The sequence below is a fragment of the Clinocottus analis genome, unplaced genomic scaffold, assembly GCF_023055335.1.
Source record: "Clinocottus analis isolate CAN_PGR_092001 unplaced genomic scaffold, fCliAna1.0.p SCAF_19, whole genome shotgun sequence".
Classification (NCBI taxonomy): Eukaryota; Metazoa; Chordata; class Actinopteri; order Perciformes; family Cottidae; genus Clinocottus; species Clinocottus analis.
In genome coordinates, this window is record NW_027175920.1 from 11,038,333 (window position 1) to 11,058,526 (window position 20,194).

At 44.3% G+C, this 20,194-nt stretch overlaps 1 protein-coding gene across 1 annotated transcript in view; it reads right to left on the bottom strand.

Annotated features, from left to right (window-relative positions):
• Positions 1-3,359: 3,359 nt before the first annotated feature.
• cpped1 (calcineurin-like phosphoesterase domain containing 1) overlaps positions 3,360-20,194 on the bottom strand; it is a 28,507-nt gene continuing 11,672 nt past the window's right edge. The window contains exons 3-6 of the mRNA XM_068583897.1: positions 18,762-18,934; positions 17,607-17,732; positions 17,293-17,425; positions 3,360-3,632 (exon numbers count right to left, since the gene is read on the bottom strand). Of these exons, the coding sequence (XP_068439998.1) occupies positions 3,406-3,632; positions 17,293-17,425; positions 17,607-17,732; positions 18,762-18,934 (659 nt within the window). The 3' untranslated portion in view covers positions 3,360-3,405. The remainder of the gene's footprint in view (positions 3,633-17,292; positions 17,426-17,606; positions 17,733-18,761; positions 18,935-20,194) is intronic.

Sequence of the window (20,194 nt, forward strand, 5' to 3'; positions counted from 1 at the left end):
AACACACGAATACAATATGCAGCGGGCGAGTTGGATTCAGTTGAAGATGAAGGTGTTGATACTCTTATGTTAAACTGCTGCATCTTATCAGCGGCCTCGGTGTGTTTTGCATCTCCTCATTTGGCTGTTTGATCCGCAAAGCCGGTGGTGGGTCTCTCACGGATTTAAAATGACGGCCGCATGCAAGAGCCATCATCATCATCATCATAGATGAAGGACGCCGAATCGAGGCCACGCGTGTTTCTGCTTTACGAGGAGGATACGCAGGCTTTCTCGCATGAATAATAAAATGGAGAGAAAGAGACACACACACACACACACACACACACACACACACACACACACACACACACACACACACACACACACACACACTCCTTTTGAAGAGTACATTTGATCCCTAAAGACCATGGATTGATGCGGTTCATCCTGAGGGGTGTTTCATAAAGGTGGCGCTGAAAAAAGCAGAGCTTGGGCTGTGCAATAAAGGCAAAAATGCCAGAAATAATCCAGCAAATAAAAGAAAAGCAGAGCCGATTGTGACACGGCTGGCTTGAATGAGAACAAGGAGGCTTTTATTTATTTATTTTTTTAATTGTGTCCAGAATATGAAACACTCCATCTTCAGTCATCTCAAAGATATGAGCTATTGATTTCACTTAATAAGTGTCAAGGCGTGAGGAGCTTGACATACTGTAGATTTAATGTTCACGGGGCTTTGGAGAAAACAAGCGTTTCACAGTCTGGTCGACTGGATCACTGATGAAGTCCGAAGTTACCTTGTGAACTTCAAACCTTTAAACAGAACTTCTTGAAAATAAGCCGGATATACGGAAGAAATTGAATGTGATGGTAATAAGTATGTTTTCTTTAGTGTATGATCGACTGAAAATAAGAATCATTTTGGTTTCTAACATTCATTATTCTTGTATCTATATTGAGCTGGTTCAGGGCGTCGGCTGCCATGTTTCTACGGTGGCCCAGAACGGACAAACCAAACACTCTCGATACGGCCCTTTGCGTTCGTTCATCATAGTTCTGCTATGCGCTCGGCACATGGGAGAAGTTTCACTTGGATGCAATCTGCAGCCTCACCACTGGATGCCGCCAAATCCTACACACTGTTCCTTTAAGTTAACAAAGCAACAGGTTGTTGAACATAAGCATTTCCAGTGCACGTTAATGTTGTGAAGTTCAGAGTATTCAGACAATAAGAGTTATGTCTCACAGGTGCTGTAAAGAACTGAGACACAACAAACACGTTAACACCCTGCAATCATTAGATAAAATCATTTATTTATCATACAAAAAATACAACAAATCATGTCATAGTCACAGTATCCAGTAGGGTCATTCATTAGAATTGAACAAGGGAACAAGTCAAAGCGTGTGATGTTCCCCGATTCACAGAGCAAATGTGCTCGAAACAAAACTCAAAACACACACAAAAAACAGATAAAGAACAATGTGATTGAGCTCGGCTACCACGAGGATATAAAAATAGATAAGGACATCAGGTTCCTTCTCAGACAGGAAATGAAGGAGATGGACTGAGTCGTCTTTCACACATCATACTCATTATCCGTTGCTTTGAGATGCCCTCCGCCCTCCTCCATTCCTCCCTCCCTCTCTTCTCTCTCCTCATGCTGACTTTTTGGAGGAGAGACAGAATGTGTCGCCGTTGGTAAATCCCCGACAGTGACCTCCAGACCACGGACGGACGCACACACGCACAGCCGGGGAGTACGTCCTCTTTCTCTCCTGCACTCACTCACTCTCTCTCTCCTTCACACACACTCACACTCACACACACACACACACACACGTGTGTGTTGCTCAAGGGTTGCCATGACAATTCTTTTAAATTCGGAGTTGGTTAGTAAAAAGTGCGTGTGTGTGTGTGTGTCTGTGTGTGTGTGTGTGTAGGGTAATTGAGTAGAGTCATTTAGGGCTCACATACAAAGTCATTTGGTTGCAGAAATTTCCATTCGGCCTGCTCCGCCGCGAGGTCGTCTCAACCACGACTCGACAGTCAGGAAGTACCTCGCTCCTCCTCCCGCTAACCACGACGCTATCGCTACGTGTAGCGCCAGCCGGACAGCAGTCCTTCGGCTAGACATTTAGCAACACAATCGCACGGTCTTCATTGTATTAACGGAGTTCACTGCAGCTCCCCCCAACAGATTAAAGTGGTGAGGTGCATCATGGATCTGGTTTTGGGCACAAATCCAACAAAGGATCAGAGATTCAAGAGAGAGGTTCTCCGTACATACAATTCCATTTTTTTCTCATTATTATTCCTGTTTTTTTTTTTTTAATTATATAATAGTTTTCCTCGTTAGTGTCGGGGTCCGCTGGCTTTGATTTCCCTTCACCCGCACAGGGGATTTACATGAACTCAAGTTATGTAATCCAGCCTCACTGTTTTATCTGATTGATGTCAGCCCCGCTGTTCACTGCCCTCACTTTGTATTTGTAATGTGGCAAAAGACGAGGCGGATTGCATTTTAATACAGCCAGGAACGGCTGGACTGAATTCCTAAGGATTACAACTTTAAAATCTCAGACATTGCTGTTATAATTCATATGGATTAAGAATAACCTCTCAAACCAACATCTATTATACAAACATAAAACTTCCCCAAAGGACTCAGTTACTATCCGTGTAAGGGACTCTATACAGACGGCTCAGTCTGATCAGAGGTCAGCTCCACATGTTAAACGTCGTACCACAATAAAACATTTACACACACATATATTGCATAGGACAACCAAGGAGGCCTTAAACTGCAACAGCAGCAAACAAACAGTAGACCTGGCTACAACAGCTGGATAATTTAGGATCATTAAAAAGGGAAACTCCACCCTTAATACTCTTTAATACTCACATTGTTAGATGTGAACCTGTAGTACATAGTTTTGACCGGTAGTCACTGATATATTTAATCGTGCGTTCACACCGAACGAGTCACAAAAATTCTCAACGCGTGTCGAAAAAAAGTGTGTTCACACCAAAAGCAGCAAGACTAATCGCCCTAATGTCGACCCGAGTTCACTCAGCGACCAACGGGCTGTCCGTGCTGCTTCTACGCGTCTGATGCGCTGCCCGCTGGAAAATACGCGTCTACGCGTTCGGTGTGAAACAGCATTAGTGATTTCCTACATTTCCCACTGGACCGTTAGTCAACTTACTATTGATGAGACTGGCCTGGTTGATCACACATAGCTTATTATACTAGGAATGAAGGATGGTTTTAATATCTCAATCCTACCTGCGGACATGAACACTGTATAGTCTACGTAGACCTTCTTGTGTGCCTCTAAGAACGGGGAAATCCCCCCAAAAAAGAAAGAAACTATTTACACAAAAACAACTTTACTTCCTGACGTTCCCGCCTCCGGCCTTCAGACCTGCAGCAGCTTCGTGAGGTCCGCGTCCATGCCCGCCGCACTCAGCTGCTTGAGGCTGTAGTAGCGGTGGATGACGTCGTCGGCGGTCACTACCACCACCCTGAGGCCGTGGGTGTCCTCGCCGAGCTGGCACCCAATGGCCGAGCTCACGACCATGTCCAGGCCGTCGTGGCATCCGCCGGCGTTCCGGTGGTAATGGCCGGAGAACACCGCTTTCACCCCTGTGGCAACGAGACGAGTTTCATTGATGAAGAAATCAAAGCATTCGATGAACGCAAAGAGCTTCCATTGTTTTTAGTGGCCTGACTTTGTCTCTGTTGACGTCACCGCACTGAACTGGGAGGTTACTATGAATAGACATCGCGCTCTTTAGAGCGCCGTGTAATTCACACCACGTCTGACCCCTCATGTAGCTCACATAAGAGGTGCAGGCAATTATTATTACCTTGAAAATTATAGATGAATGCTAATTTTAGTTGTACAGTCGTAAATCATCTCCATACAAGTGTGCAGTGTAATCCAGAAGAATTTCCTCTCCATTACTAGAAAACTACACACAGAGAACTGGAGCATAGCGACACGGTGCTGGTCGGTGTGGTCAAACAGACTCGACTCGCTCAGAAAATGGCGATCGCTGCGAGTCGTTATGGCGACAACACGCCCCAGCGGGTTGGTGAAGAGCGCCACGCTCCGTCGGTGGAGAACTCGGTTTAGGTCTACCGTCCACGCCGAGCCAGCGCTTGTCTTTTTGTGTGTCTCTTGTTGATGCTCAACATGCGTCAGCCCTCAACTCCTCTCAAGGCAACAGATAGTGTGCGACCCTCTCCATGCGGCACACTACTCCACCGCTGCTACTTCAAAGCCTCCCTTCAGCTGGTTTACACAGAGGTTAAGCCGCTGCAAAGAAACCGTGCGCGCAAAGAAAAGGCTGCTGTTGTGACCAGGCGCTGAAAAACTGAGAAAATAGATGAGAGGAAGGAAGGAAGAGAGAGAGAAAGAAAGAGATGAGAGGGAGAAAGGAAGGAAGTAAGGAAGTGAAGGAGATACTCTGGAGCCCTCCACTTGTAGCATACTTTTAAAACCTTTGGGAACTTTCATTAAGAGAGCCACGATTTTCAATTTCTTTTCAATTACACACGGCATCATTACCAGAATGGGTCGCCTCGGCCCCGCGGCAGCGATGCCGTGTCACTGCCGTGGAAACGACTGCACACTTAAAGCGTCACTGTGATGGAGGGGCAGGACAGGGGTTGTGTTGATGCGTGTGTAGGTCGCTCCTGTCCGGTTGGAGTGAACCAATTTGACTTTCTGGCAAGTTGGTCAATTTTTGGTCAATTTCCACGAGACCGAGGGGTGAACATAATGTTTGGCTTATAGCAACAGATTGAGTTTGGGGGTTTTATGCTTTCGGATTAGAATAAATGAATGTTAGGACACGATAGAGGTCACATTTGGGTGTAATCTAGCTATGTGGGAGTATGCATGCTCACATGTGCATGCATGTGTAGGTGATGGTCTGCAGCGGGCTTTGAACAGAGAAAATGAGCTGCTCTATTTAACAGCAAGTGTTTCCACGGAGGGGAGTCCTGCTGCGCGCTGCCTCCAGAGAGACACTCAGCCAAAAAAAAAAGTAATGAAAACTGGGGACAAAAGAGGATTAATTGCAGTTTGTGCATGAGAAAGTCATCGGTCTACCCGAAGACGAGATCCCCCCCCCAAAAAAACCTATGTACCCGCCACTGATACTACTTTAATGTCAGCATCGTGAAATTGCTCTGAATCGTCAAGACCGCCACGCTGCATAATCAAACAGCACTGGAATACAAATGTGACCTAAATTTGTATTAATATTCGGAGCTATGTGAGGACAGCGGTTGCACACGTCGGACCATTAAATAATTAATCCGCCAATGATGGAAATTGATGGTTTGGGCCTGCATGTGTGTACGTCTGAACTAAAGTCATTTAAAAATCAAAACCTGGTATCCCCGTCATGTGTGGACGGGCCTGCAGCTGTATCATTACGGACACATTTCACGAGTTGGTTTTGTGTATAGTGCATGTGTAAGTGTGTGAATGTGTGTGTGTGGCCAGGAATGCTAGCCTTTCATGTAACCTTGCCACTGCTCTTGGGGACTGAATAACTTGCCTGGCTCAACACTGTCTGGTCACAAATGTGTGTCCTTGATGTTATTTCTAGATGAGGGCCACAAATGCCCTGTAGGACAAAACATGTACTCATTATTCTGTATGACTGCGTGTGTGTGTGTTGCATCTGTCCTCCAAGGAATCACACAGCTCATTTGCACTCATTCAAACTCTGTGAACGTTGGATGGGATCACCTGATGACTCACTTAGCGACGGCGAATGTTGGATTTTCTGCGCGTGAGGGTTGGGACTTTTCCGCCACCTTCGGAGAGATGAGGTGGCGGGATGAAGACTGTAAAACAGCAATAGTAAAGAAGCGACAGACAGGAATTAACCCTGTAATATTGATGACTAAAGCGGCAAAAGAAAACCCTTTTTTTTAAGCAGGAAATGTGTGTGTGTCTTTTTTAAACCTCCTCTGAGACTCCAAAAGATGCCCATGATTAATCATGCCGCTAAATACAGTGTGTGGGAGCGTGTAAGTGTGCATATGTATACATGTGTTGCCACGTCCGTGACGATCCACGTCCCACGCAAACACCGCATGACACCACCACGCAGCAGCAGTGAGCTTCCCTTATATGTCTGTGACACGTTTGTGAGGCATCCATGGAGCTGTATGTTTGTTGCTTGTAGCCTCCAAAAAAAAAAAATGAAGAAAAAAAGGAGAAATAAGTCAGAAGAGGTCCCACTGTGCAGCACTTTTGGAACCTTCACAGATGGAGGCGCCGTTAGAAATTAAAGGAATCGTTTAACGTTCTGGGAAAACGAGGGTGAGATCAGACGCTCGATAGCTTTCTGAACCATGAATTTCAATTAATTGGTAAAATCCGTTCGTCGCCCAGCTCTCCTATGCCGGTGGACTTCGTTAGCTTTGGACAGCTCTCCGGTCTCGTGCTAAGCTTAGCTAGCCGGGTGATGCCTGTAGCTTCATATTTAGTGTTAACGATATCATCTCATCTAACACTCCATAAGCAAAGTGTTGGACTATTCCTTCAATACAACTGATGCAAAAACAGGAAATAAATGAATCAGCATAAACAAAAGAATCTTGAATGTAAGTATATGTCACTTGCACTGAATACAACAATAAGTGTAGTAGAGGTGGGAATCACCAGAGGTCCCACGATACAATATTGTCACGATACTTAAGTCCCGATACGATATTATGATATATTGCAATTTATTAGCTTTTTTTCAACTGCAAATTGTCAAAAAATAAATTGATTTTACTATTCTAGGACTAAAAACATTTAGGATTGATTAAATTAAAGATCAATACTTGGCTTCCATGTATCGATATATCGCAAAAGATCGCAATGCTATGCCGTATTGATTTTTTCCCGTACTCCTAAAGTATAGTATAAGATTAAGTGTAAGTGGTTCCTTCAGATTATGGAAAGTCCCTGAGCTGTCGCTCAGTCCTTTTTTTCCCCTTCCAAAACTACTATTTGAATAAACAATAACAGATTCCCCTCTTGGTTTTCTCCTCCGATGCACAGCGGTCCTTGGAGAGTTGCGGTTGGCTAACCGGTCTAATGTCCGTCAGGCAGAACAGGACCCCGTCAGGTCGTCACGGCGAGCTGCGAGCTTTCCTCCAAGTCCTTCAGTAAAGCTGACAACTGAAGTGGACTGAACCAATAGACAATCTGTATGCTGTGGGAATGAATCGTCTCCCTCCGCTGGCTCTTACCAAGCAAAACCGTTTTCATAGAAACAATTTAGCAGAAGCCCAGAGATAACACCCTGACCTGAATTCATTAGAGCGCGTCCCTTTTCAGAGCGCCGTCATTACGCAGGCTTCGGAAGTCAAGCTACTCCACCTGGGCTCTCGTGTGCTTTAAAAACTATACAAAAAAAACAGAGAAAAGATGGCCTGTCGGAGAAAGAAAAACATTTTCAATCTCCAAAAGATTTTCAGTATGAATAAAAGATAAACAATTGGGAAAAAAGAAGAAAGAAAATTGAATGAAGAAGTTGAAAAGGCGATCCCCTTTGCAATGCAGTCAGAAGATGAAGCTGACCTCTGAAATTGTCTGCCAGATAATACATGTGGGGAAAGCACTCTTTCCAAGTGAAAAGTAGAGGCTGAGATTGCCTGCATGGAACAGAAAAATACACAAAATAAAAAGCCCCCCCCCCCAAAAAAAAACAATTTAAAACCCCCAACAACACCTCAGCATTGTTGCAAAGATTTGACAAAGCACATCACTGTTGATTGGCAGCGATCCCTTTCTGGACACAGCGGTGAGGGACAAACCCGCAGTAGAAACCCTGCTTCCTGGCCGGGGTCGGGGTCAGACGCCGGTCAGACGCTCCGGCTTCATGGAGAAGGCGTCTGGTCAGAGGAGCCGACGAGAGGGCATTGATACGATGATGAAATCGGCCTCTAATAAAGACAGTCATTTGTCTCGCGCCCCACAGGACATCTGCATGAGGCTTTCCACTTGCCTGAACAGAGTCCACATGCCCCGGGCAAGCATTAAAGACACTGTGTTTTATGTCCATATATATAGTTTTCTGTGTATATATATATATGTATGTATATGTGGACACACAGTTAAATGTTTATGCTTACCTTTGTTCTACTTTGAGAGCAACAGAATAAAACAGAGTGAAATTCCTTGTATGCATGTATGTGTTTGTGGCCAAAGAAGCTGATTCCGAATCTGAAATCACAAGCAATCCATCTAATGGATGCTAGTGGCTGCTAGTGTGGCTAAACAAACGTATAAACTGAAACGTTTGAAGCCTACTTCATGGCAAATCTTTTTTTTTTACATTTTTAATCACATTTTTGTTTAATCAGGTGCTTTCATGGGATTAATATATATTCCCAAAAGAGAGACCTGAGACCAACAAACATTCACAAGAACAGTCAGTGAGGAATTAAGGAAAACAGAAAAAAAGTGTTCTTGTTCAATGTCAGCTAGCGGTCCTTTGCATTTAAAAAAGCTGCATAGTACCTTCACTGCTGGAAGGACACCTTGAGAGCTCGTGGCCTTCCCGCACACGACCATGACAATCATTAGGAGGAAAACAACCTTTTTCCCATCGCTTTGATTCAATCAAACTAGCACTCCTCACTTTTCTGTACATTCACTAGCCAAAGTGCAATCAGCGTGGGTGGCCCTTGATTAAAGAAAAGAAAAAAAATACTATACTAAACTCATTCAGCGCAGTAGAGAATGGAACATATAACCATGCTAAGTGTGAGTGTCTCGTCTCGGTCTCTGCGGGAATCACATTTACTCGTCAGCCTTGGAACAGCGCTCGCTCTTTTGTGCTTTTCTTTGTGATGAAGATTCTCGTCTGGGGACTGGCCTTTGCTGTGACAGACGGGGAGGAAGAGGAGGAGGGGGAAGAGGGGGGGGGGAGGGGGGAGTATGGGTAAGCAGTTCGAGTGATGAAAACATATTGAATGCAAACTGAGTCAAATTGAATTGTGGTCAGAGTTGCAGGAAAATGCACAGAAAGGAGATGGGAGTCCCCTCCGATATGCCAACGCGTTTAGTTATTCCTGTGATTTTCATACGCTGTGGACATGTTCGCCTTAATTGCCGGATGCGTTTGAATATTCAGAAAACGCCTTCGCTATTTAAATGCTAATGACGGCCGCTGCCGCGAAATAAAGGAATAAAAGAATTAAGAAACGTTCGTCCACATCTAAATCGTGTTTGATGTGTGTGCGCTCCTTCCTTCAATCTCCCCTCCTTTCCGCTTTCCGTCGTCTACCTTTCATCTCGTGGTCACCGATTCTGCAGGCCACGAGATTGGATTCGCGGATTCGCCAGCTAAATTCCTATCTTGCCACTAAACCTCTGCCGGGTAGTGATCACCAGGAGAAGCCATTTCCCTCCAGACCTCTCCTCCCACGACACAAACGCGGTTCAGAACAAGGCCGTCATCTGCACTATCTGTGCGAGCTGGCCGAGTGTAGGAGTCGACATGCGACGCGCGCGCCAAAGGGAGCGGTTGTCATTAAAGTGCAGGCCTGGGAACTAATTCATCATGAAATGGTGGCTGTTGATAATTTGCATGACAGAAGGATACAGAATGATGTAGCGCGGTGAGGCGTCTTGCTGCTGCGGCGCCCCATAAATCACTCTCAGCCATCAGTCACCGCGCAGCATCTCCTTCCTGTGTCCTCCAGTTACACACGCACACGCGCGCATATGTATATAAAAACACGCACACAATTACAAAGGGAGCTGGGAAATGAAAGTAGTCGGCATGTAATACATCCCTCTGAGAGCGTACATGCCTTTTGGCCATTTGGTACCCAACGTGGTTCCTAATCATCCTGACTTCTGCGAGCTTTAAGCCATATGTTCATCTAAGGACCACAGGGGCCTAGCAGTGAGGAGAACAGTGGAATTAAACCCCCAGGGGCCCAACCTGGTGAGGGCCCTCAAAAAGCCTGAAGTTTAAAGCTTATTTTTATCTGCAAATTGGACATTATTAGCATAACAAGTAAACTATTACAGCGCTCCTGGAGTGCATGCCCATGTCCCTTACTTAATGACAGCATCGTGGACCCCGCTCTACTCCGGAGCGCCGAACACCGGAGGCGCAGCAGGAGCAGTAGCTCCTCCTCAGAAACCGTCTACAAAAGGAGGCGTTCAGGAGCAGTGGTGAGCGTAGGTCAACTGTGTTTCGGCACCGCTCACAGCGGCATAACATAATTGCTGTAGATATGCAACTAAAAGACCCCGGGGGCAGGGGGGGGGGCGTGGCTTAACCCGCAGCATGTGCCAGGCATGGCGGAGACCTTTTGAGGGAGTCTGGGAAGTTGCATCAGCTCAGAAGAAAAACTAAAACTTACAGGCAATATTTAATAAGACGCCACTATTCAACGTTTCAAACAGTAAGCAAGTGAATACCTCATGCTTAAGTACGGAGGTACTTGTAGTCTCTACCTCAGTGTCGTTTCTACACTGATGAAAGAGGCTGCACGCGAGGTGCCGCCTGCCCATCACGACCTTCTACCCGTTCATACCTCCAGCCTTTACAGCACTCGTCCAGCGGTTCAGGAAACTATGTGTCCTAAACTGTCTTGTAAACCATTTCACGTGAGGCTACTCAGCCAATCAAATATGTGTATTCTGATAAGCGTCGCAACTCCTGTGACATGTGCACACACACACACACACACGCACATTCGAGACAGTCCTAACATTCGGAGAAGTACGTGAGTCAGAGAAGTTATTTCAGATGGCGTTCTCCAAGAAGAGAATTGTGGACGAGACCAGAGCCTTTAATCAAACAAGAATGGACTCGTGTACCTTTATTCTTCCCGCGGGCATCTCAAAGCCAGTGTGTCTCGTGCTCAGAGACCGTGACGATTATTGAAAGCGGCAGTGTGAACAACCACTACGAGTCTTTTGAGAAAACGCACCCTCTCGAATCTGAAATGCGGCCACAAAAAAATAAACAATCTCAGAGCCCAATATGATCAAAATCCTAATGGAGTTCAATTCACTGCTCAACAATGATGGAAACAGAGAGGGGAATGGAGCTGAAACAAGTGGTTTCCATAACCACAGATACGGTGCCCGCTCACAAATTTCTCTCTTTAGGAGACGAGAACAACATAATATGCAGTTATACATTCGACTAGCTAACACACATATTACAGAGAAGCTAAAATAGGAGAGTGATATCATTTGCATTTCTTTCAGAGCAATTTGATGAACGATAAAAACACCGACAGCCAATCAAAATCCATCATACAGTGTCGTAGTTTAAAGGTTTTCGAGTCTAATATTTTTGCTGCCAATTACACTTTTTTTTTTTTTTAACTTAATTTGACTCGAGACATACCATCAAACTGGTGTCTCTGAAGTTCCTTTAACCGTATTGAGCAGTGGTACAGCTTTGCTAAACTGCCGACACAGCACCACCGTTTACACGACTTTGTCATTCAGCAGTTTGGATGCTCACATATCGTTATCTTTACAGTTCCTGGTGAGGACGGCCCTTTAGTTTACTTGGCATAACTATCGCATTCCTCTTCATTGTTGTATTCCAATACATGAGTTGGGCAACGGTAAATGTCTTTCAAGTTTGCTTACTTTGCATACAACTTAGAAAACGTGCATGTTTGTTTCTTATATGTATGTATGTGTATGTATATATGTGTATGTGTGTGTGTTTGTGCGTGCGTGGTGTCTCCTCAGGAACTACAGAGCCTGATCGAAAAGTCCCGACCAGTGTGCATTGCAGAACCTCTGGGTATTCCTGAGAGGACAGTAATGCACGCCGATGGCTTTTCCATCATGCCGTTCTACATTCACCTCACTGATGAACAACTAGACAATTTGTTGAGGTCAGTGAAAGCCAGGACACCACAAGTAGGATACAGAATGATGAGAGGAATCCTGCAGGCCATGTGTCTGTGGAACAGAGTGTCTTCATCCGTCGGTTTCCTCTCAGGAATGACAAGGACGAGGTGTGTTGCACGAAGGACAATTGTGTTCAGGGTCCTCTGCACTCGCTTCATCGACACAAATCATAAACTCCTCCGTAGGCCAAACATTTTATGCTTACAGATGTACAGTGCTTTGGCTACAGTATGATACTCTACAAATGAAAAACCAAAACAATCTGAAACTGAACAAAGATTTTAAAACAAAAAAAATATTTCAATCGGAAAATATCTAAATGATCTATAAAAAAAAAGGGTACATTTTATTCTAATATTTTAAACCCCCCCCAAAAAGTTTCATTATTTTTTGTTTGAATACATTGCTGTATCTTTCAAATTCAAGACCAAAGTTGAATTTCTTTTCTTCACATTATGAAAATTATTGGCTTGGACTCGGCTCCATAATTGTATCTCCTTATTCGCTCTTTTGTTGTTCAGTACAAAGCATGGAGCTACATTCAACTTGATCGGCAAACACACTATTTAAAAAAATAGTTCCCTTTTGGAAAGCTGCAAAATGATATTGCTGCTTTAATTTCAACAAATGTGAGATAATAATTCAATAACAAAAACTCAGATAAGGGTCTTTCTGCTGCATAGTAAGAACATAACAAGAGCAATGTAGTCACATGCATCTACGGTCACACATTACATTTTAAAAACTTTAAACTTGTTGCGCAGGAGAAAAGCGTCGCAATTAAGCAGAAACCAGGCTGAACCTTCGTCCACAGTTCAATCGATAAAACAGCAAATTAACATAAAGTGTTGAGGATCGCTCCACGGATGTAGTGCGCTCTGACAGTCCTGCTGGTTTTCAAGCGTGGAGACGTGATGGATGGGTACACAAAGGCTGTGCTTAGAGAGACTTAAAACGTGTGTGGAAGAGTGAGACAAAGGAAGAGAGAATAATAAGAGAAAGCATTATTCATCCTCATCATTAAAACAATGGGGTTAAAGGCTTAACTGTGGCCTTTTATTAAATCCCCAGTGGGTGATAAATGTGTCCTCGCTTTTGAACGGAGTAGGACCCTTGCTGATAAAGACAACCAGCGGCAAGAGAGAAAGAGTGAGAGACGAAGAGGCTTATCTTCACCGCTAATTAGCTACTGTATGTACAACTCTACAGCCGCGAGCCATGTTGGGAATCCCAAAGAGTTTCTCTTGTTTTTGTTTTTTTCTGCAGATACACAGGGTGTGGAGGCAGAGTGGAAGCATATCTTTCATGTGGATCTGCGTGTGCGTTCATTCGGCCGGGTTTGTGTGTGCGCTCAAGGTATCCTGAATGTAAAAAATTAACCTCAGAGGAGGAGGAAAGAAATCTAATTACAGTACTCCATCTATGAGGAGAGGAGAGGCTGAGAGCACTGCTGTGATTTCTGCTACTCTACTCGCCTCTCGGAAAGGACACACCGGTCTCCAGCGATGGGAATTCAATCTTCTCCGAGGAGAATCTGGGAGTGCGTAAAACATTCCCTCTCTGAGTTCCACATCCGCAACGAGCAGTCGACCTGCATGTCTTTCTTCCTCTGCTTTCAGTAACTAACTGCCGGCTGCACTCATGCAGTGAAAGATTGGCGTAGGTAGTCAGGCCAAGGAGAGCGTTATTTACTATGATTACGGGTATGACAGTGACGAGGTAACGCAGATGTATCCATAATAAGAGCAAAGAACATCCTCCAGGCTGTTTAGGGCTTTGTGTGATCGTTACCAACAAACTGACTGTGTTGTACTGACTGAAAAGTCTTCTACCAAAAAGAAGAAAATAACACAACTAAAGCCAGGAACAAGTTTCCTCGTTATTCTGTTGTACTGGTTGTCATAACAGCTCAAAGACTTACGATATTCGAGCGTTTGGAACGCGTCCTTTCCTAATCAGGTGCATGGTTTCAACTTAAAAAGATATTAAACCCCTATTTAATATCAAGCGCATCACTGTCGGATTAGAAACCAAACTAATTGCTTGTGCAATAAAAAAGAAAAAGAAAAGCACAATACTTTAGTTGCCCGAGAGGGCGGTGATCACGCGGAGACGGTGTGCCGTTTATACGAGCTGGAAGGCAGTCAACGGGTCCCTGGGTGGAAGCGCTCGCTCCGATGAGCCACAGGAAGAGTAATTGGTGTCGCACCTTTCCCCATGTGCGGCTGTGCTGCTGCGATAACATATAGATACTTACTGTGGAATATATTACGCATAAAAAAATAAATAAAATGCACCAATGCACAGCGATTTATATGCAAAATGCATACGCACACAAAAAACATGTACAAAATAAACACAATTACTCAAACATCTCCCGACACATTTCCTATGAGAAGGAGCAGTAGGGAGAGGGATGGAAATATACCTTAGTGGGGAAGAAAATCAATTAAGTGTATTTCTTTGTCTGCGGGGGACTATATTCTCTATTTTCATTATACTGTCTGTCCCTGGAGTAGCAGAGGGGGAGAAGCAGCTATAACAACCTCACAAACGCTGAGCCAAATCCCCGCTGCTGCAAGTCAACTACACCACAAGAAGACACCTTTGGAGTAGTCAGAGAAAACACACACACACACACGCACACACACACACACACACACACACACACACACACGTACACGAGTGCTTACGTACGAGGGATTGATTTAATGCCAGAGACACCCAGCGATTCCATTTCAAGGCCGCTTTCTGTTAAATTTTGGAAAAGCAGACAAAGAATGAGGAAAGCTGTCCAATTTCACATCTTTGTTCCTGCCAGTCGGCTGTTTTGCTTTTGTTCGAATAAAAACCCGTAAGAACTTTGAAGCAGCAACTAAAAACAATATCCTTGAAGAGTATTTTTGAACAGCGTCCATGTGTTATTGGGAGAAAGAAAAACACTGTTAAAGTATCATAAAGAGCTTTCCAGCATTCCTTTAAGGGATTTTGGAACTAAATTATAATTTTTCTTTCACACACTTTTAAAAACAGATAATCCTTCAACTGTTGATTTCACGGCATTTGTCTTCCAAGGGAAGCTGGCAGCACCAACATAGCTGCAGACTTATCCCTGTCAACGGCGTACTTAATGAAAATCTGAGCGGAAAAATGACACTCTGGCTTTATCTGTGCCAATTTTGAACTGTTCCGGTGTGAACTTTAATCTTGTGTGTGTGTGTGTGTGTGTGTGTGTGTGTGTGTGTGTGTGTGTGAGGTTAATGACGCTGCCCTTTGCTGTAATGACAGTAGTGATCACTAGAGCACATCTGGAGGTCTCAAATCACACGGTACAGTGATGCGGACGGACGAACGATGGCGGGAGATGATGCATTAATAACCACCAAAGAGAGGAAAAAGAAAAAAAATCCCATAGTATGTCCAGAAGAGACAGGAATTACCACGGATGACAGGAAACTCAGCCCTTTAACGCACAGACAGAAAGACAAACAACACACTTGACCTGGTAAATTTGCAGTAAATTACATGTTTTTCTTCAATTCCTTCCTCGTTGCCATTGCTTTCTCCTTAAAAAAAAAAGAAAAAAGAAGACACACCCTGAGTCATGCTGATCACGTGAAAGGGGTGAGCGCCCAACATTCAACTATGGTCCAGCGTGGCTAAAAGGCCCTGATAGTTTCCTGACCAATATCTGGTACGAATGTACAGTAGCAGCTCATCATAAACTGACAAAGAGCACACTAATGATTACAGTGGAGCGTGCCTCCAGGACTACTGAAGTAGATTCAGAGTACAGACGCTACAGCATCAGACAGTGTGAGGAGATGAAGGAGAGAGCAGAAGGGGCATGAAAGAGAAACCGGCGGATCAGTGCAGAGCAGAAAGAACAAAGAGACAAAGGCTGTATAATTCAACAATTACTGGTTTGATTCCTATTGTCAAGTCATCACTTTTTTCTTGTTTTTTTTACATTTAGCTCACTTATCAAGAGCTACTTACATGACAAAGCGGCGCTACTTTTTATAGCTTTTCCTTGTTATTCTCGCACGGAACCTTGAATTTCCTTATGATCTTAAAATCTCTACAAATCGTTACGAACGAGCCAAAGTGGAGGAGAACTTAACAGTGACGTTCTCCGTCCGAGCAGGAGACTAATTCCAGATAAATTCAGGAGACGGCGCCTATCATTTTGCCTCAGCCCATTGTTCCGTCTGGGGGAGGAACTGGACATGCGATGAGCAAAATACGACATGACGAGACGCATCGCAGGCCGCACCGAATCACAGCCCCTCTCTCGCTGAAGTAGCACAATTGGTTGATACGAACATGTGAAAGTCGTGCAGCGAGCACAGCTTTACAGCGAGCAGGCGCATGTCTGTCATCAATTATTAACAACCATGTATGTACTTCATACAGTACATACCCGGTATGTAGTGTGAATGTATAATTACCAGAAGGACATGTGAGAACAAAAGTGTGTGGATGAGAAAGAACACTTGTTCGCATGTTCAGCACATACAGTATATGCACATACTTCCCGCATCTAAAAAGCCTGCAAAGGCTGCACTTTAATCTTCAACCGGTGTTCCCTGAGAGGAGAAATCAATTATAAAGGCTTGAGGGGTCTTCAGACCAGCATGGGTAAATACGAGTTGGAGTAATGTCCGGATAACTAAATTAATACCACTCCAAGACAGTCACCTTGATGCATGATCGAGTAGCATGACACGTGTCCGTATGAGTGGTTCTGTCAATCAGTGGTGCAGAAGTGGCCGGATAGTGTAATCTTCGTGTGTGTGTTCTTAAAGACGTATTGTCCTTGTGAGAGTCTCCCAGCCAGATACCCTTGTATCAGACTCTTATAAGCCGATGACAATGGATTTGATTATGGAATTATTCTTCTTAAAACGAAGCGAATGCATTAATTAATTCAATTACGCTTGTGTTGTGTGCACGCGCCAGGAGCTCCTCCTGTGATTCCAGCTAATGGCATATAAATCCTCTGGGCTGGGATCTTAACTGTGCTTCGGTTAGATATGCTCGAAAGGAACAGGTTTAACGGGAATATTAGCTCGAAGGTATTAAGAAAAGAAATTTAAGACCACTTCAGAGTGACTCAAATCCATCATTATGGAAAACACTGCTGATATTTAAGCGTTTCGGAAGCTGCTTGACTTTCTGAACAATACGGCTATGCTTTATCTCTTTTGTGACTGCCAAGTCCAAAAAGTTAAGGGATAAATTATGTACACAAATCTGGGCCGACAAGGCCGAGTATGTAGAAGAGCCAGGCATGCTGTCTGTTATGTCGAAGTGCCCTTGAGCGATCTGCATAAAACCACATTAACTGGAGGAAAAAAAAGAGGAAAAGGAGCCCTGCTGTCTTACCCGCCTTCTTGAACCTGTCCAGCAGGTTTTGCCGGACTTCCCTGTGGAGGTTGAAGTAGTTGTCCTCCTCATCGGGGCTCTTTAGGTACAGAGGAATGTGCTGGAATACCAGGACGTGTTTGGGTCTGGGTTCCTGAACAGAGACACGTGTGAGGGGAAGGGTTCATCACCGGTCTCCAGAGACAAAATGTGTCAAATGGCTGCAGAGGGCCGCAATTATCAGAACGCCCAGAAGCGGCAAAGGAGCACATTATCTAGCTGAACGTCTCCGTGAATCGGACCAGAAAAGAAACATGTCAGTGATGCCGTTCTACCTTTGAGGAGGAGGCTCTGCTCAGCTGCTCCTCCAGCCACGTCTCCTGGGCCTCCTTCAGCTGAGGGCAAGCCGAAGCGTCGTAGAACAACTGGGAGTTCAGCACCAGGCAGAGGACTCCACCCACCTGAGACCACGGGAGAAAGACGAGAGGTTACCGACAGCTCATTCATTTTTATAACAATAACAATAAGCTCTTTACCAAAAGACTACTTTTGGAGTGCCTTTTATACCATCTGTACCAATATGTCTATTCCTGCAGTTGCTTTGTTACCTGTGCTTATTTGTAACTTCAGATCAATGACAAATCATCTTATGTCATGTTATGTTATGTAAGGTTATGTATCTTATGTCATGTGTTGTCATCTTATGTTATGTCATGTAAACTATGGTTTGTGTAGAAACTTTGGTTTCTACACAAATGACACCATCGGCAAAATGAGCATGTGAGCAGGGTCGTTATGGCCTCAAAGACGTGTCCACGTGGTTAGAAATATGTAAAAAGACCAGAATCATGCCAGTGAAAGTGTAAACGGTGATGAAGTTAAATCAAAGTCTGTCCAAAACAAAATTACTTCCTGATTTCATCCTCTTCAACAGTTGTGTGAAATTGATGTTATAAGCAAATTCATTCTTGAGTTAGCCCCAGAAATGTCATTTGTGAGGTCACAGTGACCTTTGGCCACAATTTCTAATCAGTCCCAGAGGATTTGAAGAAATTCGCTCAAGGCCTTTCCGAAATATCCCGTTCATGAATCAGACGGACGCATGTTCGAGTGACTTTGACCTTTGACCACCAAAACCTAATCAGTTCCTTCGTGATTTCGGATGGACGTTTGTGTCAAATTTTAAGAATTCCGACTAGTCTCCCAAGCTTTATGAAAGTACATCCCTAAATAGTCAAAGTGCCCCTTTAGACATCAGTTACATATTGCATGATGTTGCGGTATGCACGTTGCAAAACAGAGCCATGGACTTTGGCAAACGTATTCAAAATAACACGTGGTTTATGTGTATGTACGCTCAAGGCAAAACATGTACGCATGTGTAGCTAAGCCTTGAACATACATGGCTCAGGGCCCCAATGAGCCACTCGAGCCCCTCTTACTGACACAACTACTGCTGCTACTAACTAAACATTTAGGTCTCTGCTTACCCAGAAGCTGAAATAGTCGTTCCCCCAAGCACTACAATACTGCTCCAGGGTCGTGGGGGTGGGGGTGTTGCCCAGGTCATGGTTCCCACTGACAAACACCAGCGGGATGGAGGGATCCGTCCCCTTCAAGGCGGCCTTCAGGTCTCGCTCCTGACCTTCTCTGAATGGAGTGTCTGAGGGGGAACGGAGAACCCATTGTCACAAGGTGAAAGACGGCTCGGTGTCCTTGTGACGATAATGTCGGTGGTGGCCACAGACATCCACTTAAAAAAACAAAACAGTGTCGGCTGGGATGAGGAAAAATCGATGCTTGATTATTAATATTGATAACAACATGTAACCTGGACAAGATCGTCTGAGTCAGAGGGAGAGGAATTGATATGGATGTCGAGGCAAACTGTCAGCTGGGAGTTTGAAGGGTGAGACGGGTGAGAGTAGCCTCGGGGAAGGGGGATTATTTGGATGATAACGATGACAGCTCCGAGAATGATCAATAGTCTGTACAGCGAGACTTTATATCGCCATGGTTACTGGCATGATAAGCAATGTTCTGCTGGGAAAAACCTCTCGAGTGCACGCGGCAAACCCAACCTTCACCTGTAAGATTCACCGGTCCAAGATAGGCCAGACGATTGGTTTCATAAGATCCTTACAAAGCGTTTGTTTGCTTGTTGGGGAACAATCAGGCTAAAAGAGGAGCGCACAAACCTCGGCCCCATCAGAGGTGAAGGATCTGTGAGAATCTAGCTTATTTATGAAGAATATCAAACAAACCTATTAATTTATCTTAAGTATTCCTCCGTCTCTCTTCTCCCCGCTTATTCCTTTCTATTCATCCGAGTAATTATTGTACTGGCCTACTTTTGGAGTTTCCTTGGATGTTTGAATAGGACTCTTGTGCATGACAGAGCGAGAGAATGAAGAGTTTAAAACACATCGATATGAAAGGTAAAACGCTGTTTCTCACCCGTCTCTTTTTATAATTAAGCCGGCCTGTCAGACTTCAAGTTGTCAATACGACACAAGCGGTAACGCAAAATAGAAAGAGACATGAAGGCCTTTTATTGTTTAGTAACACAGACTCTGTGTGACACTGTTAACGACTGCACTCGTGTGCAGGTTTGGAGAGCAGCTGCTTCTGTGTAACCTTATACAGTGAGTGAATTCCGTTCCTCACATGTAATAGGTTGTTTTTCAAGATAACGTGATTAGTGATGAAAAAAAAAAACATTTATAGATCACCTATAGCAAGTTCATTATATTTACCATTTGAGAATGAAATGTGTAAAGAGATTAGGACTACAGTGTACTGCGATATATTTGGTTTTCTGTGATATATGTTGCATCCAGTCCGGGCGCCGGGCTGCCTTGAAGTTTGCTTCTGTGTCATGAAAAGCAAAAGTAAAGCTGTCATACTATAAATATCTTTTGTT